This window comes from Trichechus manatus, unplaced genomic scaffold (assembly GCF_000243295.1).
Source record: "Trichechus manatus latirostris isolate Lorelei unplaced genomic scaffold, TriManLat1.0 scaffold00216, whole genome shotgun sequence".
NCBI lineage: Eukaryota > Metazoa > Chordata > Mammalia > Sirenia > Trichechidae > Trichechus > Trichechus manatus.
Genome location: NW_004444152.1, coordinates 3,141,682 through 3,167,880, shown reverse-complemented (window position 1 = coordinate 3,167,880; position 26,199 = coordinate 3,141,682). Strand labels below are relative to the sequence as shown.

The following is a 26,199-nucleotide window of genomic DNA, read 5'->3' as shown; positions in this document are numbered from 1 at the left end:
GGATTTCATTCTACTTGGATCAATTATCAGTGACCATGGAAGCAGCAGTCAACAAATGAATGTACTGCGTTGGGAAAATCTGCAAAAGACCTCTTTAAAGTGTTAAAAAGCAAAGATGTCACTATGATGACCAAGGGACGCCTGACCCAAGCCATGGTCTTGTTAACTGCCTCATATGTATGCAAAATCTGGACAATGAAAAAGGAAAATCGAATGAGAATTGATGCATTTGAATTGTGGTGTTGGTGAAGAATATTGAATATACCGTGGACTGCCATAAGAATGAACAAATTTGTCTTGGAGGAAATACAGCCAGAATGCTCCTTAGGAGCAAAAGATGGTGAGATGTTTCTTGCTTACTTAGGACATGTCATCAGACCAATCGCTAGAAAAGGACATCATGTTTGGTAAAGTAGAGTGTCAGTGAGAACAAGAGAAACCCTCCATGAGATGGATTGACACGGTGGCTGCAACAATGGGTTCAAACATATCAGAGACTGAGAGGATGGTACAGGACTGGCAATGTTTTATTCTGTTATACATAAGGTCACCATGAGTCACAGCCAACTTGATGGCAACAAACAACAAATGTAGTGTGATGTAATCAGTTTCCATAATGCAATCTAATGTAATATAATCAATCAATCAGTTGAGATTATGCTAGTGTAGGGTAGATTCTAAACCTAACCACTTTTGACTTATAAAAAGAATAGAATAGACATAGGTGAACACACAGGGGAAAACAGATGCCAAGTGAGATTCTGTCTACAAGCCCAGGATAGCTCCAAGGATTGCTCGCAGCTGCTGGAAGCTGAAATAGACCAGGAAGAACTTCCCCTTAGAACTACACCCTGAATTCCACCTTCTAGCCTCCTGAACTGTGAGAAAATAAATTTCTAGTCTTTAAAGACACCCACCTGTGGATAAGAAGGAGCCAGCCATGCGAAGGGTCTTTGTTAGACCATTACAGGTTGAGGGACATCAAATTACATGCCCTGAGGTGGCTGTATTAGTTATCTTTTGTTGTATAATAAATTACCATAAACTTAGCAGTTTAAAACAACACTTATTTATTACTTTACAGTTTCTGTGGGTCAGAGTCCAGGCACTACTTAGATAGGTCTTCTGCAAGGCTGTACCCAAGGTGTCGGCTAAGGCTCAGATCTCCTCTGAGACTCAGTTAAGGAAGGATCTACTTCCAGGCTTACATGGTTATTGTCAGCATTCGGGTCTTGCAGGCTATTGGACTGATAGCTTCAGCTTCTGAGTGGCTCTCAGCTTGCGGCTGCCCTCAGTCCCTTGCCATGTGACTTTCTTTATCAGCAGCTCAACACATTGCATGTTGCTTCTTCAAAGCCAAGACAGAAGTCACCATCTTACATAACAGAATCACCCACATGTAATCATGAACATCCTGTCACCTTTGCCATATTCTATTCATTAGATACCAGTCATAGGTCCTTCCCACACTCAAGGGGAGGGGATTACATAAGGGTATGGGTACTAGGAGGTGGGGATTATGGGGGCCACCTTAGAGTTTGTCCATCACAGTGGGACCACACAGTGGCATCACTAGGGGAGTGCTGGGGGTACAGACAGCCCTGGGTGACACTGTCAGAGGAGATGACACTAAAATGGCTGTCTATAAAATGTTTGTGCAGAGTTTCAGCAGAATTTTATTCTTTTTTATAAAAATATGCCTGTAGTTATAACAACAAAACCATGTTTCATAAGCCCAGCGTACATGTATCAGTATACCTACAAGCTAAAACTCTATGCTAATTTACTTTTTGAACTCCTAATGCGTTCCGGTCAGAGCTGTCATTATTATCCAATTACAATCACGTCATTTCGTCTGCATGCGCTACAAGCATGTGCTGTTTTTTCGTTGCCACTGGTGTTTTTATAGATTTTGTCAAATTTTCTGGTGTTTTAGCTCCAATATTGTGGTAATTACTATTTGTGAAGCTACGTCAATAACTTTTTTGAGAATGAAGTAGTAATTACATAAAAAGAAGGAGTGATATATGGGAATTACGATTTATGAGTAACATTAGTACAAAAAACATTACTAAGGATTCTGAATGGTCTGGTACAGGAGGAGGTCCATGGTGGGGGGTGACACTATGAGTTACCGCACTGGGTGACACCAACCCTAGTGATGCCACTGGGACCATGCCAGGAACAGAGAGGTGCCAGTGTGACTGCAGTACAGTGAGAAAGAAGTAAGATCTTTGAAATTTCCAAAGATGGGGAAGGAAAGTGCCAGGGTGTTTGACCCCAGATTACAGCAAGTAGATCGGGGGACCCACCCAGCAGATAGAGCTCACCTCTTCTCTTAACAGGCACTTGTCAATCCAGAGATCAACATCTACTGCCAGAACAACCCTTTAGTCTAATGGAAGCAGAGATCACTTCTCTAAAAGTCCTAGAGAAACCATGTTCAATCATATATTTGAGGGCATTTATTGAGTGCATATTATATTCGAGCCATTCTTTGTCACCTTTGTAGATCTTGTGATGCTCTCTTTCAATGTGTTTTGTCTAGGCTCTGGGCCCTGGCTCCTACCAGATCTTATGTTCTTGGATGTTTCTTTAAAAGCAACAGAAACAGGGTGCAAATGCAGCCCTTAGACCTAGGATTAAAGGCCCAAGTTTCGAGACTCAGCAACTGTGGATGCCACAGCTTCTCTAGAGGATGGCCAGACACTGGTGGCGGGCACTGTGGTGAAGTATGAGTCTGAGTGAGTCAGAGATGAGCTGGGGAAGTATCCAGGGGTCAGACAAGCAGTGGTTTTCCAAACCATGGAAGAGGATAAGGAATGAGGTGCTCTGAAGAAATGGGAGGAGAAACTATGGAATGGAGCAGAGACTGAGGCCTCTGGTGAGGGGGTGGGCATGAGATGCTTAGAATCCTGAGGGGTCCAGGCAACAGGATAAAGAGAGGGCCCTTCCTGGGCCATCTCTGAACGCATCAAGGGGACCCTGTAGAGGCAAAATATCACATGCCCCTTTTCTATTTGTTAGTAACTCTTCTCCATCTCTTTCCTTCTGGATCCTGTAAACTGAACTCCAGTTTTGTAGAAGGCGGTATTTTTTATGATGTTTATGATTGTCAAAAATTATCCCAATTCTATTTGTAAAAGGATAACAAGAATTACTGCACTATTTGAAGAATATAATCAAGGTTACGAATCGTACACGTAGAAATTGTTGAGATGGCATGTGTTTAGTTATGCATATTTTCACCATTAGAAAATGAAAAAAAAAAACCTTATCCCAATTTTGGGAAAGCAGATTAGAGACAATGCTTCACAATTACTTGCCACTGGACAAATGAATCTCATGACTTGAGTTATGGGGGAACCTTCACTGAGAGAGCCGAGAAACAGAGAAGACACCTCAACTCACCTGGGATGAAACTGTCAGTGGGCTGGCTTCCATTCCATCCTTATCAGCGATGCTCTCTTAAAGACAGAAGTCCGAGAAGAAAAGAGGAAGAATAGAAAGAAAACGTTAGGATCTGTCCGGACTTGGAGCTTCCAACTTCACAGGCTAGACACTCCCCTCTCCACAGGACTTCATAAACAAAACTCCAAAGGCATAAACCATGAATACAAAGATGAGGAAATGATACTTCAGAATTAAAGATCTGTTCAATTAAGGACGCCCTGGATAAGATGAACAGAGAGATGACACTTAACACTTGACTATACAAGGAACAGGAGCCCCGGTGGAACAGTGGTTAAGCACTCAGCTGCTAAATGAAAAGTCAGCGGTTCGACCCCACCAGCTGCTCCATAGGAGAAAGATTTAGCAATCTGCTCCCACAAAGATTTCAGCCTTGGAAACCCTGTGGGGCAGTTCTACTGTATCCTATAGGGTCACTACGAGTCTAACTCAAAAGCAACGGCTGTGTTTTTTGGTTTTATACAAGGAACTCCTGCAATTCAACAAGAAAAGATTCCATTACAAAAGTAAGCAATCAGTTAAGGTCTCTGGGTAGCAATCACTAAGAATTGGTCATTTACACATGGAAAAATATAATATTTAACATTAGAAAAAATACTGTCATAGAGATTCTGACTCATGGCGACTCTGTGTTACAGAGGAGAATGGTTCCATAGGGTTTTCTTGGCTGTAATCTTTATGGAAGCAGATCACTAGGCCTTTCTTTCGAGGTACCACTGGGTGGGTTTGAATGGCCAACCCTTAGGTTAGCAGCTGATCGTAAACTATTTGCGCCACGTGGGGACCTTAACGAGTATATGAAGAGATGTTAAAATCCATTAGTGGTCAAACAGATGCAAATTAAGAGATACGACTTTATCCTAGCAGGATGAAAATTAACAAGTTGTTTATTGCTCTAGAGGTAAACTGGGACTTGGGGAAAGAGGAATTTTTACAGCTAGAAATAATGCTAGCCAGAAAGTTAATAGGTACTGCTGTTAGGGAGAGCAGTCTAGCTGTTCTTAGTCATATTTTGCATGTAATTATCCTACGACTCAGCAATCCCACTCCTGATTATATAGCTCAGAAACTTTCACCCAGGGGCATAAGGGGACATGATGAAGGTGGTCACTGCTGTTTGTGGGGAGTTGGAGGCACAGTCGGGATCCCTCTCTGGGACAACTGATAGGTAATTTGTGGTAGTGTCACACTATATGACACTCTGCTGCAATCAGAAACACTGAATTAATGTACACATGGCAACATTAACATTGTTGCTGGCAAGTCGATTCTGACTCATAAAAACCTCGTATAACAGTGTAGAACTGCCCCATAGGAGTTTCTTGGCTGTAATCTTTACAGAATCACATCACCAGGTCTTTCTCCCACAGAGCCACTGGGTGGGTTCGAACTGCCAACCTTTAGATTAGCTGTTGAGCACTTAACCTTTGTGCCACCAGATCTCCCTAACAACATTAATATACCCGGAAAACTTAAAACCGAGTGAAAAATACTAGAATGAGGTCTTTCGTGTAAAATCATTTATGTAAATTGAAAATGTGTACACGCAAATACAACCAGAATGTTCCTTAGAAGCAAGGATGGCAAGATTTCGACTTGCTTACTTTGGACATGTCACCAGGAAAGACCAATTGCTAGCAAAGGACACTGTGGTTGGTGGAGGGTCAGTGAAAACGAGGGAATCCCTCAGTGAGATGGATGGACGTTATAGCCACAACAATGGACTCAAGCAAACTGTCAAAAGAAAAAATCTGATCAATAAGTCAATTAGAGTTAAAAGGCTTTATTGAGCAGAAAAAAACTGTTCTGGAGCAGGGAGCATCCCTCTGAAGAGATGGGCTTGTCACATTACAATTTGGATCCGTTTATATACAGTACACTTACGGCTTATCTAATTATTTAAACTTTTCCCTGAACTGTCTTTACCACGAGTTTTTCGTTTCGTTTCGTTAGCAGCCAAATGCTTAACCATTGCACAACCACCAGTCCTTCTGTTGGGGGTAGAAATTACATTTTAAGCCGTAACAATCTGTTGTTGTTAATAGAATATAAGTGAGGAAACTGCAGGGGTCCTTTAACAAGCATTGAAAAAGAAAAGACCTGTCTAAAAAGAAAAACGAAGCAAAACCAAAAATATATGTTTCCATATAGTAGGACTCCCATTTTCGGTTTCTTCCCTGGTGGGTGGAGATAACACAGTTTCCTCCCAGGGTGGTCAGGCTGCTTAATGAAACGTTAGATGTTAAGTGTTTAACATAGGAAACTTCATTTATTCAACAAATATTTGACCATCTATTATATGTCAAGGTCCCTGCACATCGTCGATGCTAAAGGTTGGCAGTTCGAACCCAGCCGGCGGTGCCGGGAAGAAACACCGGGGGTTGCCGGGAGTCAGAATCTACTGTACAGCAACAGGGTTGGTTTATTATGTGCCAAGTACCTTTTTCATGCGCTAAGGATACTGCAGTGATTGAAATAGACACAAACCTTTCCCTCATGGAGCTGACATTCTAGTGAAGGCAAGTGGACGATAGAGGAAATCAATACCTAAAATAATAGTGTGTTAGATGATGAAAAAGGAGCCCTGGTGGTGCAGCAGTTAAGCCGCTCAGCTGCTAACCATAAGGTTGGTGGTTCGACCCCACCCAGTGGCTCTGTGGGAGAAAGATCTGCTTCCCTAAAGATTACAGCCAAAAAAAATCCCCATGGGGGCAGTTCTACTTTGTCACATAGGTTTTCTATGAGTTGGAATCCACTGGACAGTACCCAACAACAAGATAATGAAGAGTTCTATAGAGAAAACTAAAGATGGGTCGGGGGAGTGGAGTGTGTGGAGAGGGAGGGGCTTGTTTGCAAGTTGACAATGGGTGGTCTGGGAAGGCACATGAGATGGTGGCATCCGCTTAAAGACCAAGAGGAAAAGCCTGCCAGGAGGAGGGAACAGCACATGCAAAGGCCCTGAGGCAGGAGACTGCTTGGTGTGTTCAAGAAGGGGGAAGAGGCCAGTGTGGCGGAAGCTGAGCCAGCAAAAGGGGCAGGAGATGAGGGCAAGGTGGGGGCGGCGGCAGAGTCCCTAGTGGTCCAAATGATTAAGCACTCAGCTACTAAGCAAAAGGGTGGTGGCTTCACCCAGAGGTGCCTCGGAAGAACGACTTGGCGATCTACTCCCGAAAAATCTGCCAGGAGTTGAAATTGGCTTTGACTGGAACTGATTTGGTTTTGGTTTGTGTGTGGATGGGTGGGGGGAGGGCAGATCCTTAAGGCCTTATATAAAGAACTCAATAAAATAAAAAAAAAAATCAATAAAAGGATTCTTAGTATATTACTACTATTATTGTACAAACACACTACATTCTTGAAGGGCTTTGCTAGGAGCTCCATCGACTGTAAAAGGGAGATGTCGCAAAGACCTCCCCCAGGTTTGGCATGAGGGCCAAGGGAGACGGTGCGTCTAACAGGCGATCCACCCTTTCCATCCACCCAGATTGCGTTTTCCGGGCGACTCCTGGGCGTCAAGTCGGGTCCAGGGTAGGTCTTTTCCAGTCAGTCACTCCCCCTGCATTGGCGCCCTGGTCTCGGCCTTCCGGTTCGGCTCCTCGTTTCGGCGCCGCGCAGACTCGGACACTCGCAGCCCCCAGCCGGGTCCACATGCCTGAGTTTTCCTTCCCTCCCGTCTGGCGGAGCTTTCGCGTCCACCTCCCTGTGGGACCTGGAAACCCGCCCAACGGCCTGGCTCGCCGCAGAGCCTTCTGGGAATTGTAGTTCTGCTTCGCAGTCCCTCAAAAGCATTTCCGGGTTCGCACAGAAGCGCGGCCATTGTCCCGTTTGCGGACGTTTGTTCTTGCCCAGCACCTCGACCTTTCGGATTTTAACTCCGAGAGGCCTTGTGGCTACCCACTAGGGGAGGAGGCCTAACTAAGTTAACCCGAGTTGGTCGTGCTGCGGAATCAGGGAGAGGGGCTGCTTAACCCGAGTTCGTCCTGCGGTAGAGCCGTGCCCGTGCTGAGACGGGTACAGGCCAGACCCGAGCCGCGGCTGGAGGACGCCCAGGTTGGTGAGGGGCGGGGCAGCGCCGGGTGTCCAGTGCGCGCATGCGCAGGGTGTAGGCGGGAAGCTGGGAGCGTGGGTGCGGGTGGGCGATCTGAGACCTGCCCGGGCGGCGCTTTAGCCTACAGTCTGCAGTCGCGCAAGTTGGTGCAGCTGCAGATTCCCGGGCTGTGCTCTGTGAGTATGCGCTGATGTTTGGGCAGCCGCCGCTCCTGTCTGAGGTCTGAGGTTGCCTAGGTCGGTGGAAGGCAGGGCAACAACTTGTACTCCCCCTTGTTAATGGTGGGGGTGGTGGTTGGTTGTGATGGGAGATTGCCATGGAGCCGATTGCGACTCATGGCGACCACCAATGTGCAGACCGCTAGGCCTTCTGAGGCGCCTCTGGGTGAGTTTGAACCACCAACCTTTTGATTAGTAGTCCAGCGCTTAACCGTTCGAGCCACCCACGACTCCATACTCCCCGTGTTGTTGTTGAGGTGCTCTCAAGTTGATTTCGACTTATGTCGACCCCATATGACAGAGTAGAACTGCCCCATAGAGTTTCCTAGGCTGTAATCTTTTGTAAACTATTGCCCTGGTGGCGCAATAGTTAAGAGCTCAGCTGCTAACCAAAAGGTCGGCAGTTCAAATCTTCCAGCCGCTCCTTGGGAACCGTATGGGACGGTTCTACTTTGTTGTCTAGGGGCGCCGTGAGTCAAATCGACTTGACGGCTATGGGTTTTTTGGAACCTTTACGGGAGCAAATTGCTAGGTCTTTTCTCCCGCGGAGTGGCAGGTGGGTTTGAACCGGCGACCTTTTGGTTAGCAGCCGAGCTTTTTGCCATCTGAGCCACCCAGAGACTCCTTACTTCCCTTGTTGTTGTTGTTAGGTGCGGTCGTGTCGGTTCCAACTGATAGCGACCCTCTGTACAGCCGAACGAAACACTGCCTGGTCCCGCGCCATCCTACACCAGCTTAAATGTAGGGCCTGTTTAGTGGAGGGACTGAGAACATCTGGGTCGATGAATACTCAGTTATAGATTCTGCCTCCTGGAAGGGAGGGGTTGTGCCACCTTGAACAGGTGTTTGGGTGAGAAGCATGAGGTGGGAGGTGAGAGTCTGGGCAGGTGGTCCTGGAACCCTGGAGCAGACACTGCTCCTTCTCACAAACCTGGGGACTCAATGGTTGGTGGAGAGACGAGCTTGGAGCTGCAGATTCCTGTCCCAGGAGAGGCAGGGCAGCTTCAGGGAGCCTTACGTGGGACTCTCCGATGGATTGCGGACTCCCAGGTTGAAGGAAGCGCCCGGACTCACAGGCAGGTTCTAGGCAGCGTGCTCCCTGCACGTGCTGGGGGTGTCTGAGTGCCAAGCAGGAGCTTGGATTGCTTATCCTGGGACCCATGAAGGATAGTGTGGAGCCCCAGAGCATTCACGTTTGGGGAGGTGCTGAGTTGGAGGTGCAGAATCTGAGCCCAGGAAGGGCAGGGCTGTAACCCATTGCTGTTGAGTCCATTCCAACTTAGAGCAAACCTATAGGACAGAGTAGAACTGCGCTATAGGGTTTCCAAGGCTGTAATCTTTACAGAGGCAGACTGCCAACATCTTTCTCCCATGGAGTGGCTGATAGGTTTGAACCTCTGATCTTTCAGTCAGCAGTCAAGCACTTAACCACTGCTAGGAGTCCTAGAGCTATAACAGCTAGCATCGGATCATCAGCTGTTTGGACAGGAAGCAGGATGCTGCCAGCTGTGACTGAGGAATGTGTACCTGGGACCTTTGCTCAGGGGCTGCTCAGCTTGCAGACGTGAGGGTGCCTAGGTTGGTAGAGGGACAGAATCTGGGCTGCAAATTTGGGCTTGGAAGGGGCTGTACTCTGCATAGCACCCCGGCACTCATGTTTGGGTAGGAGGAGGGGGAAGGACCCAGAACCCCCAGGCTGGTGAACGCCCAAGTCCTGGGGCTGGAGATCAGTAGTCAGGCTCCTGTTCGGGTATTCTGGTGGCAGGCAGGCAGGCAATGGGGCAGGTGACCCTGGAACCCACACGGAGGCTTGTGGACACCTGTCCCAGGTAGATTGAGGCTGAGTGGGAACACAGACTCTGTCTTCAGGAGAGCGATTGTACAAGACCCCCAGGCTGGTGGAGGGCCCAGGCCCTGGATGCATATCTGGGCAAGAACCTGCTCTATGTGTGCATGGGTGTCCCAGCAGGAGGAGGAAGCCTGGGTGGGTGACCCCTGTGCAGTGGCTGCTGGAGGCCCCCGTTGGGAGCTGCAGGTTCTGGTCCCGGGAGGGGCGGGGCTGCTGCAGCTGCACTCTGCACATGCGCTGGCATTTGGGCGGAACAGGGGGGCATGGGCAGGCCTAAACCTGCCTGTGGATTCCCACGTGGGTGGAGGGACCAGGTCTGAGCTGCAAATTCTGGGCTGCAGAGGCATGGGGCTGTACCAAGCACCCTTTGTGTGCACACCCAAGTGTTTGAGTGGGAAACAGGAGGCTGCAGGTGGGTTTTGGGCAGAGGGTGCTGGGACCTTTGTGCAGATGGTACCCTCAATACAGCCTCATGATGCCCACGTAGGTGGAAGGACAGGCTCTTGCTGAGCCGCAGGAGCCCAGGAAGGTGTTTGGACAGGAATCTGGGCTGCCGCTGCTCATGAGGGGCCTGTGGAGGTTGGTGGATGGAACTGGGTTTTGGTGCAGGTTCAGGTAGAGCTGCACTCTGAACCCATGCTAAACTGAATGAGAAGCTAGGGGTGGGGTGGGGAAGGGACAGGGCAGGGTAGGATTCACCAGGGGCTGCTCTGGTCTCTGGGTGGCCGCTGCTAACCAAAAGGTTGGAGGTTCGAGTTCACCCAGAGGCACCTTAGAAGAAATGCCATTGAAAACCCCGTGAAAAAAAACCCTGTCAGCCAGTGAAAACCCAGTGGAGCACAGCTCTACTCTCACGCACGTGGGGATGCCCTGAGTCAGAATTGATTCTATGGCAAGTGGTTTGTTTTTTGTTTTTTATTTGCACTCGTCAGGCCTGAAAACACCTAGTTGGTAGAAAGAGTCAGCGCTACACCTTCTGGGCTTGGGAGAGGCCGTCCTCGGCTGGCATGTGCTGCTCGTGTTTGGGTGGGAGCCTCTAGTCCTGTGCAGGCTCTGTTGCAGTTTCAGGCTGCAGTGTCAGGCCTGAGGACACTCAGCTGAGTGGAGGGACCAGATCAAAGCTACAAACTCAGGACACAGGAAGGCGTTGGGGTAGGAATCTGGGCTGGCTCCACCCTGGGAGGGTCAGTGGGTTGGAAGGGTGGAGGGACCAGGTTCTGGGTGCAGCTTGGCTGTTTGAGGGGAAATAAGAGGTGATCTCCAAGAGGATGCTCGAGAGTAGGGCTTGGCTGTACGTGTGGTTGTTGGGTGCCATCAACCCCATGTAACAGAGTAGAACTGCCCCATAGGGTTTTCTTGACTGTAATCTTCACAGGAGCAGGTCACCAGGTCTTTCTCCCTGGAACAACTGGGTGGGTTTGAACCACCAACCTTTCAGTTAGCAGTCGAGTGCTTAACCAGCGCACCACGAGGGCTCCTAAGACCTGGTAGGTGGAGGGATAGGATCCATCTCAATGGCTGAATCAGCTCCTGGCAGGGGCGGGACAACGTCTTGGGCTTCATACATTTAGTCAAGTGTAATTCTGAGCTGTTTATCCGGAGCCCTACTCCTGACCCTAGGGAGGGATACTAGGTGTTTGTGGGGATCCCAGGACCCAGTGGGAATAAGAGGGGAACTGATTTGTGCTGCAGATATTGGTGGTAGAGGGAAGGAGGCTGTTTTTCTGCAGGAGGTAGGCTTATGTGTAGGTGGCTCAGAGCCCCCAAACAGTGGAGGAACCAGGTTGCAACTGGAGAGGCAGGGTTATGCCTGAGAGATGCTGGGTATACGCACAGTTATTTGGGCTGGAGTCTGGGCGGTAACTTCTAGAAGCTCACTTGCCGTGGAGAGTGCATTCCAGGGGCAGAGACTGGTCTGGGAAGTGGAGGGGTCCCGCCAGTGCCCTGCCCACATGCACAGGTGTGGGCCATGATGCTGTCTCAGGGCTGTCTCCTCCCACTGCAGCTCCGAGTCCTCAGGACCTTGCCCTGCCTGGAGGAGGGCATGGAAGAGCAGGATGACAAGCCCTCAGGGCCCCTGAAGGCCTGTGCGCAGGTGAGTGGAGCCTCCCTAACCCCCTTTCACCCCCAGAGATTCAGAGCTGGCTCCCACCAGGCCCCACTGCCTGTGCCCACTCTCCTCAGAGCATCTTAGTGGCCTCTGCCCAGTAGGACTGCTAAGCTTCTAACACTTATATGACACATTTTATGAGTCTCTCTGCATTTCCTGACCCTTTAACATAGTTAACAGTTTGGGTAGGTGGGAGTGACTTGGCATTGTGCATCACAAGCCCTTAGAATACTGACTCCCCTTTGCCCAGCAATTCACAGCTTTGTATGAGAATGAGCAATTGGAAATATCCTAAGAATGCAACGAAAGAGGGAAGATACTGCTCGCTTCAGCAGCACATATACTAAAATTGGAACAATACAGAGAAGATTAGCATGGCCCCTGTGTAAGGATGACACGCAAATTCATGAAGTGTTCCATATTTTTAAGCTCAGACTACTCCGCAGAAATCATGCAGGCAAGAAGGCAATGGGATGACATATATAAAGTCTTGAAGGAAAAAGATTGCCAGCCAAGAGTTATATATCCAGCAAAACTGACTCTCAAATATGATGGCAAAATTAGTGCATTTCCAGATAAACAGAACATAAGAGAATTTACAAAAACCAAACCAAAATTATAAGAAATACTAAAGGGAGTCACCTGGTTAGAAAATCAATAACATCAGATAACAACCCAAGACTAGAACACAGGACAGAGCAACCAGTTATCAACCCAGATAGGGAAGTCACAAAAATAAATCAAAGCTAAAACACTGAAAACAGGGGAACAGAGACTTCAGTATGTAAAAGATGAAATATTAAAACAAAAAGAGGGATTAATAAATGTAGTCATACATCTTTCATATGGAGAGGTAGTCAAGGTGATATAAAGAAATACATGTAGTCATACATCTTTCATATGGAGAGGAAGTCAAGGTGATATAAAGAAATAAAAGACTGGTTTAAACTTAGAAAAATAGGGGTAAATACTAAGGTAACCACAAAGGAAACTAACAGTCCTACACATCAAAATAAAAAAGAAAAGCATAAAGACTCAGCAAATACAAAATCAACAACAATGAAAATACATAAATAAAAACGACTCAGCGTAGAAAATTAAACGGAATAAAGAAACTGTCAACAACACAGAAGCCATCAAAATGAAAGCACTAAACTCATACCTGTCAATAATTACTCTGAATGTCAATGGACTAAATGCACCAATAAAGAGACAGAGTGGCAGAATGGATCAAAAAACACGATCTATCTATATGCTGCCTATAAGAGACACACCTTAGACTTAAAGACACAAACTAAAACTCAAAGGATGGAAAAAATACATCAAACAAACAACAATCAAAAAAGAGCAGGAGTGGCAATATTAATCTCTGACAAAATAGACTTTAAAGCAAAATCTTCCACAGAGGATAAGGAAGGACATTATATAATGATTAAAGGGTCAGTACACCAGGAGGACATAACTATAATAAATATTTATGCACCCAACGAGAGGGCTCCAAAATATATAAAACAAACTCTAACAGCATTGAAAAGAGAGACAGCTCCACAATGGTAGTAGGAGACTTCAACACCCCACTTTTGGTAAAGGACAGAACATCCAGAAAAAAGCTCAATAAAGACACGGAAGATGTAAACGCCACAATCAACCAACTTGATCTCATAGACCTATACAGAACACTGCACCCAACAGCAGCCAAGTATACTTTCTTTTCCAATGCACATGGAACATTCTCCAGAATAGACCACATATCAGGCCATAAAGCAAGCCTTAACAAAATCCAAAGCATCAAAATATTACAAAGCGTCTTTTCTGACCATAAAGCCATAAAAGTAGAAATCTAATATCAGAAAAAGCTAGGGAAAAACATACGTGGAAACTGAATATCACCTTGCTCAAAAACTGCTGGGTTATAGAAGAAATGAAGGATGGAATAAAGAAATTCACAGAATCAAATGAGAATGGAAACACATCCTATCAGAAGCTTTGGGACACAGCAAAAGCAGTGTTCAGAGGTCAGTTCATAGCAATAAATGCATATGTCCAAAAAGAAAAAAGGGCCAAAATCAAAACATTAACCCTACAACTGGAACAAGTAGAGGACAGCAGAAGAAACCCTTGGGCACCAGAAGAAAGGAAATAATAAGAATTAGAGCAGAATTAAATGAAATAGAGAATAGAAAAACAATTGAAAGAGTTAACAAGACCAAAAGCTGGTTTTTTGAAAAGATCAACAAAATCAATAAACATTAGCCAAACTGACAAAAGAAAAGAGAGGAAGCAAATAACCCAAATAAGAAATGAGATGGGTGATATCACAACAGACCCAACTGAAATTAAAAGAATCATAACAATACTATGAAAAATTGTACTTTAACAAATTTGAAAACCTAGAGGAAATGGGCAAATTTCTAGAAACTCACGACCTACCTAAACTAACACAAACAGAGGTAGAACAACTAAATAAACCTATAACAAAAGAAGAGATTGAAAAGTTAATTTAAAAACTCCCAACAAAGAAAAACCCTTGCCCTGACAATTTCACTGGCGAATTCTACCAAACTTTCAGAGAAGTATTAACCACTACTGCTAAATGTATTTCAGAGTATAGAAAATGATGGAATTCTCCCAAACTCATTCTATGAAGCCAGCATAACCCTGATACCAAAACCAGGTAAAGACACCACAAAAAAAAGAAAGTTACAGACCAATATCCCTCATGAACATAGACGCAAAAATCCTCAACAAAATTCTAGCCAATAGAATTCAACAACAAATCAAAAAAAAATTCACCATGATAAAGTGGGATTTATACCAGGTATGCAGGGATGGTTCAACATTAGAAAAACAATCAATGTAATCCATCACATAATTAAAACAAGACAAAAACCACATGATCTTATCAATTAATGCAGAAAAGGCATTTGACAAAGTCCAGCATCCATTCATGATAAAAACTCTCAGCAAAATAGGAAGAGAAAGGAGATTCCTCAACATAATTAAGGGCATTTATACAAAGCCAACAGCCAACATCATCCTAAATGGAGAGAGTGTGAAAGCATTCCCCTTGAGAACAGGAATCAGACAAGGATGCCCTTTATCACCACTCTTATTCAACATTGTGCTGGAGGTCCTAGCCAGAGCAGTTAGGCTAGAAAAAGAAATAAAGGACATTGAAATTGGTAAGGAGGAAGTCAAAGTATCTCTATTTGCAGATGATATGATCTTATACACAGAAAACCCCAAAGAATCCACAAGAAAACTACTGGAACTAACAGAAGATTTCAGCAAAGTGTCAGGATACAAGATAAACATACAAAAATCAATTGGATTCCTCTACAACAACAAAGAGAACTTCGAAGAGGAAATCAAATCAATACCATTTACAATAGCCCCCAACAAGATAAAATGTTTAGCAGTAAATCTTAACTGGAGACGTAAAAGACCTATACAATGAAAACTACATGACACTACTACAAGAAACCGAAAGACACCTGCATAAGTGGAAAAACATACCTTGCTCATGGATAGGAAGACTCAACATTGTGAAAATGTCAGTTCTACCCAAAGCGATCTATAGATACAATGCAATCCTGATCCAGATCCCAATGGCATTTTTTAATGAGATGGAGAAACAAATCACCAGCTTCATATGGAAAGAGAAGAAGCCCCAGATAACTAAAGCATTACTCAAGAAGAAGAACAAAGTGGGGGCCTCACACTACCTGATTTTAGAACCTATTATACCACCACGGTAGTCAAAACAACCTAGTACTGGTACAACAAAGAATACATAGACCAATTGAACAGAATTGAGAATCCAAATGTAAATTCATTCACCTGTGAGCAGCTGATATTTGACAAAGACTCAAAGTCCATAAAATGGGAAAAAGACAGTCTCTTTAACAAATGGTGCTGGCGTAACTGGATATCCGTCTGCAAAAAAAATGAAACAATACCCATATCTTACACCATGCCCAAAAACTAACTCCAAATGGATCAAAGACCTAAATATAAAATCAAAAACGCTAAAGATCATGGAAGAAAAAATAGGGACAATGCTAGGACACCTAATACATGGCATAAACAAAATACAAAGCATTAGTAACAATGCACAAACACCAGAAGAGAAACTAGATAACTGGGAGCTCCTAAAAATCAAACACTTAAACACTCATCAAAAGACTTCACCAAAAGAGTCAAAAGACAGCCTACAGACTGGAAAAATACTTTTGGTGGCAACAAATCCCATCAGCGTCTAATCTCTAGAATCTAGAAAATACTGCAAAACCTCAACAACAAAAAGACAAATAACCCAGTTAAAGAAAGGGCAAAGAATATGAACAGGCAGTTCACAAAAGAAGACATTCAGGTGGCTAACAGACGTGAGGAAATGCCCACTATCGTTAGCCATTAGAGAAACGCAAATCAAAACTACAATGAGATACCATCTCACCCCAACAAGGCTAGCATTAATCCAAAAAACACAAAATAATAAATGTTGAAGATGTTGTGGAGAGACTGGAACACTTATACACTGTTGGTGGGAATGTAAAGTGGTACAGCCACTTTGGAAATCGATTTGACGCTTCCTTATAAAGCTTGAAATATAAGTACCATATATGATCCAGCAATCCCACTCCTTGGAATATATCCTAGAGAAATAAGAGCTGTCACACGAGTAGATATATGGACACCCATGTTCATTGCAGCACTGTTCACGATAGCAAAACATAGAAACAACTTAGGTGCCCATCAACAGACAAATGGATAAACAAATTATAGTGTATTTACACAGTGGAATACTACGCAACGATAAAGAACGACGATGAATCCGTGAAACAACGTGGAGGAATCTGGAAGGCATCATGCTGAGTGAATTTAATCAGTCGCAAAAGGACAAATATTGTATAAGACCACTCTTATAAGAACTCAAGAAATGGTTTAAACACAGAAGAAAACATTCTTTGTTGGTTCTGAGGGTGGGGGGGGAGAGGAAGAGGGTTATTCACGAACTAGATAGTAGACAAGAGTTAGGTGAAGGGAAGGACAACACACAATACAGGGGAAGTCAGCACAACTGGACTAAACCAAAAGCTAAGAAGTTTCCTGAACACAACCAAACACTTCGAGGGACAGAGTATCAGGGGTGGGGGTCTGGGGACCATGGTTTCGGGGACATCTAGGTCAATTGGCATAACAAAGTTTATGAAGAAAATGTTCTGCATCGCACTTTGGTGAGTGGTGTCTGGGGTCTTAAAAGCTTGCTAGTGGCCATCTGAGATGCATCAATTGGTCCCAACCCACCTGGAGCAAAGGAGAATGAAGAACACCAAAGACACAAGGAAAATTTTAGCCTAAGAGACAAAGGGACCACATAAACCAGAGACTCCATCAGCCTGAGATCAGAAGAACTAGATCGTGCCTGGCTACCACCAATGACTGCCCTGACAGGGAACACAACAGAGAGTCCCTGATGGAGCAGGAGAAAGTTTGGTGCAGAACTCAAATTCACGTTAAAAGACCAGACTTAATGGTCCGACTGAGACTGGAGGAACCCCAGAAGATGTGGCCCCTGGACTCTCTGTTAACCCAGAACTAAAACCATTCCTGAAGCCAACTCTTCAGACAAATATCAGACTGGACTATAAAACATAAAATAATACTCGTCAAGAGTGTGCTTCTCAGTTCAAGTAGATACGTGAGACTAAATGGGCAGCTCCTGTCCGGAGGCGAGATGAGAAGGCAGAGAGGGTCAGGAGCTGGTTGGATGAACATGGGAAATGCGGGGTGGAATGGGGGAGCATGCCATCACATTATAGGGATTGCAGCTAGGGTCATATAACAATGTGTATAAATTTTTGTATGAGAAATTAACTTGAGCTGTAAATTTTCACCTAAAGTGTAAAAAAAAGAAAAATTCGAAGTACATACAATGGTTCGTAATAACAAACGGGTGCTACTTTGGAATGCACATCAAAATATTATTAGTATTAGGTTAAAGATGTTTTAGTGTATCTACAAGTGTTTAATGTTTTTTACACATGTAAAGGTACAATATATATACTGTATGCTGAGACAAACATTTGACTAACTGATGTTAGATTCAAACTATACCTAACTGTTCTGACTTATATGCAAATTCAACTTAAAGACAGACAGAAGAACAGAACTTGTTCGTGATCCAGGGACTGCCTGTATATCAGTTGCTGTTAAATCAACTCCGACTCATGGCGACCGCATGTGTGTCAAAGTAGAACTGTGCTCCATATGGTTTTCAGTGCTAATTTTTTCAAAGTAGATCGCCAGGCCTTTCTTCCAAGGTGCCTCTAGGTGGACTTGAATTACCAACCTTTTGGTTAGTAGCCAGGTGCATTAACCATTTGCACCACCCAGGAACTTCTGTGTACGTACTTACTGTCCACTGAGAGAGCTTGGGGACAGTGACATCTGATAGCAATGCCTACACCTAGTGCCCAGATTCTGACTTCTAAGTATAACCACAGGTTTCACAGGTCTACAGCTAATGGCTATTTAGTGTTCAGTTTTTTGCTGTTACAAATAGCACCGCTATAAATTTTCTTGTATATGATTCCTTGTACATACGTGCAACACATTCTCTAGGGTAACTACCTAGTAGGGAAAATAGCTGAGTCCTCAGGTAAATTCAGTGTCACTTACAATCCCACTAGAAGTGAGATGGTGGTATCTCATTGTGACTTTAGTTTGCATTTTCCTGGATTAATAATGAGGTGGAACAACTTTTCGAATCCTGATTGGCTTTTCGTATATTGTCTTTTGTGTAGGGCTCTCATGAAATTTCTGTTTGGTTGTTTTTGACTGATTTGTAGTTCTTTCCATTTTGGTTGTCTTTTTCTCATTGATTTGTAGCTCTTTACACATTCTGTCCACATCTTTTCTCCGTTGTAAGTGTTGCCCAAATTTCCTTAAATATACTTCTGGATGTTTGGTGTATTTTGGTCCTACCTTAAATGGTAATTTTTGAAAACTTCCCTTCTCTGTTGGCTGATGCATAGAAATACAATTTAATTTTTATATTGATTTTTGTTTCCACAAACAAGTGAACCTACTTGTTAATCTTATTTGAAGTTTCTTTTGTATTTTCTATGTACACAATCGTATCTTCTGCAAATATCGACAATTCATTTTTTTCCAATTCTTAAACCTTTCGTTTTTTTTCTCCCCTTATTTGCCGGCTGACACCTCCCTTACAATGTTGAAAAGAAAAGCACTTGCAGGCGGAGTGGTTCCGCCTTTAATCCGCTGCTTTAGGCATGTCTGTGGTGGGACGTTGGCCCTGAGTAGGCTGTCCCCTTTCACTTGAGCTTCCCTCACCCATCAACCGATCCTCTTCTTCTCAGGTAAAAGGTGGAGGCTTTGAGGAGCCTTTCACATATGTCAGTGTGTCCCTCACTTACATTAGTGAAATTGTGTGTCTGGTCATGGAGGCAGTGTTTGATTTGGTTCTGATCTCATTGTGCCAACTAAGTATTTTTCAATCAGAGTTGGGATATTTCTTTATGGATGGGATCTCCTCTATGCGTTGTTTTCATCTAAGTGAGTTTTTAGAGAGAGCTATGCAGATGTAGGAGGCCTGGTGGTGTAGTGGTTACGAGCTCAGCTGCTAACCAAAAGGTCAGCAGTTCAAATCCAGCAGGTGTTCCTTGGAAACCCTGTGGGGCAGTTCTCCTCTGTCCTGCAGGGTCGCTATGAGCCAGAAACAACTTGACAGCAGCGGGTGTTTTTTTTATGCAGATGTAAGGAGCCCTGGTGGTGCAGTGGTTAAGCGCTGGGCTGCTAACTCAGGGGTCGGCGGTTCAAACCCAGCAGCCACTCCACAGGAGAAAGATGTGGCAGTCTGCCCCAGTAAAGATTACAGCCTTGGACACCCTAAGGGGCAGTTCTACTGTATCCTGCAAAGTCACTCTGAGTCGGAGTGTAACTCGACGGCAATGGGTTTGGTTTGTCTTTGAATCTTTATAAAAGCAGACCGCCACATCTTTCTCCCGCAGAGCAGTTGGTGGATTTGAACCACCAACCTTTTTGTTAGCAGCTAAGTGCTTAACTACTGTGCCACCAAGGCTTCTTATCCGAAAATGGGGGTAATAGTACCTGTTACAAAGGAGCCTTGGAAACCCCATAGGGCAGTTCTGCTCTGGACTAAAGGGTTGCTGTGTGTCAGAATCCACTCCATGTCAACAGGTTTGGTTTTTTTTTTAGTGCATATGTAAATTTACATTTACATTTTTACATCTTTATCAAAACTCTAGGTAAAATATGTTTTAATGTGTGACCATTGGCATTCTACTTTAAACTAATGACTGGGTATTTTCTGGAGATCTCAATGGTTCTTTGGCCATTTTGATGTTATTTAGTCTGTTCATCGATTGTGAGGTGCTGGGGAGAAAGATGCCTCGGGTGGAGCCCTGCCCTGCATGATTAGTTCTTACAGACAAAAATACACTTCTTATATTTCCCAAAACTATATAGAAAAAGCAAAAACACCTTGCTCTTTAATTAGTTATTTATTACGGTGTAACGAATTACTTCACAATTTAGCAGCTTAAAGCAACAAACATTTATGATCTTACACAATTCCCTGAGGGTCAGGAGTCTGGGAGCGGCTTAGTTGGGTGATCCTGGCCTATGGGGTCTCTGATGAGGTTGCAGGGGCTGCTCTAGTCTGAGGGCTTGTCTGGGTGAGAGGACCCACTTTCAAGTTCACTCACATGGCTATTGGCAAGAGGCCTCAGTTCCATACCATGCAGACCTCTCCACAGGGCTGCTCATGACATTGCAGCTGGTTTCCCCAGAATGAATGATCCAAGAGAGAGAGAAAGTTCACGCTCATGCATCGAAGACGGAAGCTGCAGTGTCTTTTATGATCTAGTCTCAGAAGTAACACACCATCACTTTCTCCATAATGTAATGTCACACAGACCCTCCCTGGTACAGTGTGGGCAAGGACTACACAGGGCTGTGAATGCCAGGAGAAGGGTCATTGGGGGCCATCTTGGAGACTGGTTACCATACTTCTCAACTCTGAATGTCCTCAGTTCATTTTATTTATTATCAGAAGATGTACAGGTACTTGATTTGTACCTGAAAGATACTAAGTCTTGATGGAGATAAATTAAGGGAGCCCAAGTCTTGGCTTTCAGGGAAAGAGATGAGTCCAATGAGCCAACCTAGGAATAGATCATCTGAGTATTGGGACATCCCATGAGAGAGTTCAGTGGCCCACACACCTGGAAGTAATTGGGTCAGGGAAGGCCTTGAGCCCACTCTGAGCCCTTCTTACCTTCAGAGGCTGAGACCAAAAATCCTGCCAAGAAGGTGGTTGGAGCCACGCATGTCCATCGATAGTGTCAACATCCAGAGATACGCCAGTTGGTGGTCCTGGGCTGGGTCTATTCTGTATATTTGAGGAAAGTGAGAATTACTCATGGATGATGGTATGGGCGGGAGAGAGAATTTTCTTGTGCATGGGAAGAAGGGAGACCCAGCTTGTCAGGAGAATCCCTGAAAGAATCAGACAAAGGAACTTTCCAGCTCTCTAGGGGAGTTGATTTTGTGTCCTCTGGAATCAGTGATGAAGAAAACTCAGGGTCTCCACATGAGGCGCGTATATCACACCCTTGAGCTGAACTATGAGCTCTGGCCTTCTTCTCCCATGGGCAATATGAGACATGAACACACCAAGAAAGAAAATCTGGTTGCTATGAGTTGGAATCAGAGTTGACTCAAAGGCAATGGTTTTTTTTTTTTTTTTTTTTTTTGATGACTGTTAGAGCCCTGATGGCCCAAACGGTTAAGTGCTTAGCTGCTAACCAAAAGGTTGGCAGTTCAAACCCACCCAGCAGCTCCGTGGGAAAAAGACCTGATGATCTGTTTCTGTAGAGATTACAGCCAGCCAAGAAAACCCTATGGGGTAGTTCTACTCTGTGATGTTGGGGTCGCTATGAGTCAGAATCGACTCAACAACACCTAACAACATCAAAAACCTCCTCATGAATGTAGAGGGTTTCTCTCCAAGTGTATCTGTCATCTCACCTCAAATGCAAAGTCCTGAGAATGGAGTTTAGCAATAATTCTGTGATTCGTCTGTAAGCTTTGTTTTATTATCCCAGGAACCCCCCAAATTAGGAGGGTTAGATTTGGTCATCTCTGTGTGGGCGAGCAGATAGCAGTTCTAGGCCTGACTCGACCACTAGCTCGCTGTGAAGTGGATAGGTCACTCAGCAGAGGCTCTGCCTGGTTCCGTTCCTCCACTCTGGGTCCCACGTGGTCCCACTCATGTCACAGAGAGCAGTTGTTAATGCTGACGATTACTCTTCTCTCTGTAGAAGTCAACGGTCTAATACCCGTTTCCATTCTGTAATGTAGGAAAAAAGAAAATGCTCCTTTATTACATGGGGAGGTGCCTGTCAAACAGAAAGGGGAATTAACAAATGCTTCAGAAGATAACAGAAAGCGGGGGTAAAGTCTTTTAATTCCATTTGTATATCCCAAAGCCTGCACACATCTCCATTTCTTAGACTTGTCAAATCCAGAAATTTTTTATTGTGCTGCCTCAAGATACTGAGGGGAATACAAAGGTGAAAAATGTGTATTTTTTATAGTATAGAATTTATCAACCAAGGGAGAGACATATAAGTAATATGAGGAGGAGCCCTGGTGGTGCAGTGGTTAAGCACTCTGTTGCTAACAGAAAGGTTGGTGGTTTGAACCCACCAGCCACTCCATGGCCGAAAGATGTGGCAGTCTGCTTCTGTAAAGATTACAGCCTTGGACACTCTGTCCTTTAGCGTCGCTATTATTGGAATTGACTCGATGGCAACGGGTTTTAAGTAATATGAGAAGAATAATTTTGCTGGCACAGGAAAGGTTTGATAAAAACAGCTAAGAAATTCCAAGGGAAGAAGAGATGGGGCTTTGTGCTGTCTGGGAACACTTCATGGAAGAGGTGGCATTTGATCTGGGGCTTGAATGATCAATCAGATTTGACAGGTGGAGCAGAGGAACAGGGAGGAGGTCGTATCAGGCAATCCATGTTTGGATCATGGCTGGTGGACTCTGTGGATTTAACTGAGTTTTCTGGCCTCCTGGGTGGTGCAAAATGGTTAACACACTTCGCTGCTAACCAAAAGGTTGGCAGTTCAAGTCCACACAGAGGCACCTCAGAAGAAAGGCACCTCAGAAGAAAGGCCTGGTGATCTACTTCTGAACAATCAGCCATTGAAAACCCTATGGAGCACAGTTCTGCTCTGACACGCATGGGGTTGCCGTAAGTCGGAATCAACTCCATGGTAACTGTTTTGTTTTACCGTGCTGGTGTTTGTACTTGATAATAATACAGGCAACTTAATGTGTGTGCTTTCACTTTGGACCTTCTCTATACTGTGGCAGCTCCAGCTCTTTGAATAATCATGGTTCACCTCAGTAGCTGCCCAGTAAATACAAATTTTTTTTTTTTTAAGTTTGAAAAAATTGTTTTCTGCCTCTGAACACATTAAGGTTAACCATTTTTGGTAACCCTTCCCCCTGCAATAATGAAATTTTCTCTAGGTTGGTAAGGGCAAAAAACCAAAATGAAATGACAGCAACAACAACAAAACAACATTGGTACACTTTGAAAAGTACAATAATTTGTTTCCTTTTAGTTTATGATTCAGAGGCTTCTGAATAATTGAGTGGTAAATCAAGAATCCACAGGACTTGCTTTTCAGTGTGAAGATTTGAGAAGGAGCAAAGTATGTATCCTTGAATGGACTGTCATTTAACAGGTTGAGGAAAAAAATTCTGGAAGCTGCAAAGGAATGACCTGGTTTCTAAGTGGTTTTTCAAAAAGGAAACACTTTTGCTGATTTCTGAATATTTAACTAAAGAAAATAAATGCCATTGAAAAATCATGTACAGTATTAGAACATTGGGAGTGACCTGCCCCACCAAAAAAAAAAGAAAAAAACCAAAAAACTTCTTTTGGTCCTGCCCCACCAAAAAAAAAAAAAAAAAAAAAAAAACTTCTTTTAATGCTTGAAGGGGAGTAGGAAGCTGATGATAGGGAACACAAAGTAGAGTAAGGATATTGTTGATGTGTTGTGAGATTGTTAACCATTGTCATAGGGCAACATTTGTAGTAACTGTTAAATGGGAGACTATTTTGTCCTGTAAGCCTTCATCTTAAGTGAGAATGACAGCACAATTACAAGAGTGTAGTCAATGTCACTTAAATGTGTATGTAAAAAAATTTTTGAAATGGCGTATCTTTGGCTGTGTGTATTTTCACCAAAAAAAAAAAAAAAAAGTTGAGAATTTAGAGGGTTAAAATGTTGTGGGGTTGTTAACCAATGTCATAAAACAGCATGTGTGCTACTGTTACATGAGAAACTATCTGTTCTGTAAGCCTTCACCTGAAGTACAATAAAATACTAAAAAAAAAAAAAAACTTTTAATGCTTTTGAGAATGTCCTTCCAGACTTTTCTGTGCATGTTTATATTTTATAAAAATCTATTTATATTTCATGTATTGTTCTTTTTCATTCAACAATGTATTGTAGACATCTTTCTATCATTTGTATGCATCCTTACATGCAAATCTGTCTCTTAGTTGCTTAATAATATTCAGTTGCCTAGATAAAGCATAATTTATTTTACAAGACATTTATTAGTACACATTTAAACCCCCTTCCCAAATTTTTATTATAATATAACCCTTTAGTGAGATTTCTTATACATTCATCTAGGAGTGCTTTCTGTTTGCTAAAGGTAAATACAAGTAGCCTTATTGATATGTGCATTACATTTTTAAATAGAAGTGTTTTCATTAAAAGAACAAAAATATAAACAGAGTGCACATAAAACCTGGTGAAATCCAAATAAGGTCTCTACCTGAGTTGTTAATATTGTAGCAGTGTCAGTTACATGCTTTTGACAAATACCCTGGTTATGCACTTAACTATGGTTATGGGGGGAAGAAGTTGGGTGAAGGGAACATGGGAACTTTCTGTACTATTTTTGCAACTTCTTGTGAGTCTTAAACTATTTCAAATAAAACATTTTAAAAATATGTATGTGTGTGTGTATCCAATTCAGGAAGGTTATATGGACTGCCAAGGTGGGAGGGCAGGGATTCTGCCATTGCAGGCTTGGGTCAGTTGGTGCCCACAGACGTCAGAAACACTCTCTGTGGTTGAGGAATTGTTTACATACAAAGGGTTTGAGCAAATCAGTAAATATAATGAGGATAATAGGGGTCAGAGGTGGAAGATACAAACGTAGAAAGCAGAAAGTCTAGAATAAAATGTATTGTTGACTTGTAGGTATTGGTGTGAATTTATGGTCTCGTATAGAGGTAAATACTAGTTATAGAAATAGTCGATTTATATGATTTAAAGAGGCAAGCATCTTTTTATTCACCAGCCATTTTTTATTTCTTCTGAGTTGAGTTACATGTGCACTGTCCTTGCTCCATTTTCCCATTGAAGCTACCTTTTCTTACCGATTTGGAAGAAGTCTTAATAGTGCAGATTCTTATTGATGGTGCCTTTATTGATGGCACTTGTTACCAAACATTTTATGTAGTTAATGTGTTAATCTTTATGATTCTGGCTTTAGTTGTGCCGTATTTCATTCTGTTTGCTCACAATTCTGTGATCCAGGAATTCAGGCAGGGCCCAGCTGGATGGTTCTTTTGCTCCATATAGTGATTGGGGTCACTCAGCTGCATTTAGCTGGTAGCTGGGCTAGCCAGGAAGGTCTGCAATGACCTCATGCCCACGTCTGGTGTCTCAGTGTGCCTCCAGATGTCCCCTCTTTCTCTCCACATGGTTAGCTTGGACTTATCGGTGGAGGGAGTGGAAGTTTGGTAGGTGGACCATGTTAAAATAGTTGATGTGTCAAACCCTAGCCCACCCACAGTGGAAATTTTGAGCCATGACTTAGCTCCCTGATTTTTTTCCTTTTTCTCATCTGTTTTGCCTTCTCAGGACTCTTTCCATCCTCAGGAAATTATCATCAAGGTTGAGGGAGAAGACACTGGATCACTGGCCATCTCATCCCAGGTAAGTTGGGCATGACCTCCCTCTCCACACTGAGAAATTTGCACAGCTGGTTGGCAGCAGAAGCCAAATTAAAGTGTGGTGGAAAGTGAGAAAATGGAGGTAAGAGTAGAAAACTTTTATAAAAAATTCGATTATCAGGCAAAAGATTGAAGAGTGTGATAATTGCAAGGAGATTTAAGATTGAAAGACTTTTTTCCCCCTTAAGGATTGAAAAGATTTGACTATGTTTAAATGGTTGCAGAAGGACTTAGTGGAGAAAAAGAGGTTAAAGATCATAGGGGAGAGGAGATAAACCATAAAGCAGGGTCCTTGATTCAGGGCCAGAGGATTTAATTCAGAGCATATGTGAATAAATTGATGTTTTATAAGAAGAAGGACTCATATAGATAGGAAGAATGAAGTTGAGGGAGTTACATGAA

The 26,199-nt window shown here is 43.7% G+C and overlaps 1 protein-coding gene and 1 non-coding gene across 2 annotated transcripts in view; both read left to right on the top strand.

The window, feature by feature from the left end:
* The first annotated feature begins 10,852 nt into the window (after positions 1-10,852).
* The window catches only part of ZNF180 (zinc finger protein 180), a 29,680-nt gene continuing 14,333 nt past the window's right edge, over positions 10,853-26,199 (top strand). Inside the window, exons 1-2 of the mRNA XM_023742738.1 lie at positions 10,853-11,681; positions 25,706-25,780. Of these exons, the coding sequence (XP_023598506.1) occupies positions 11,556-11,681; positions 25,706-25,780 (201 nt within the window). The 5' untranslated portion in view covers positions 10,853-11,555. The remainder of the gene's footprint in view (positions 11,682-25,705; positions 25,781-26,199) is intronic.
* LOC111822847 (U6 spliceosomal RNA) lies at positions 12,016-12,122 on the top strand. The gene has a single exon (XR_002825947.1). It is a non-coding gene; the product is annotated as a U6 spliceosomal RNA (small nuclear RNA).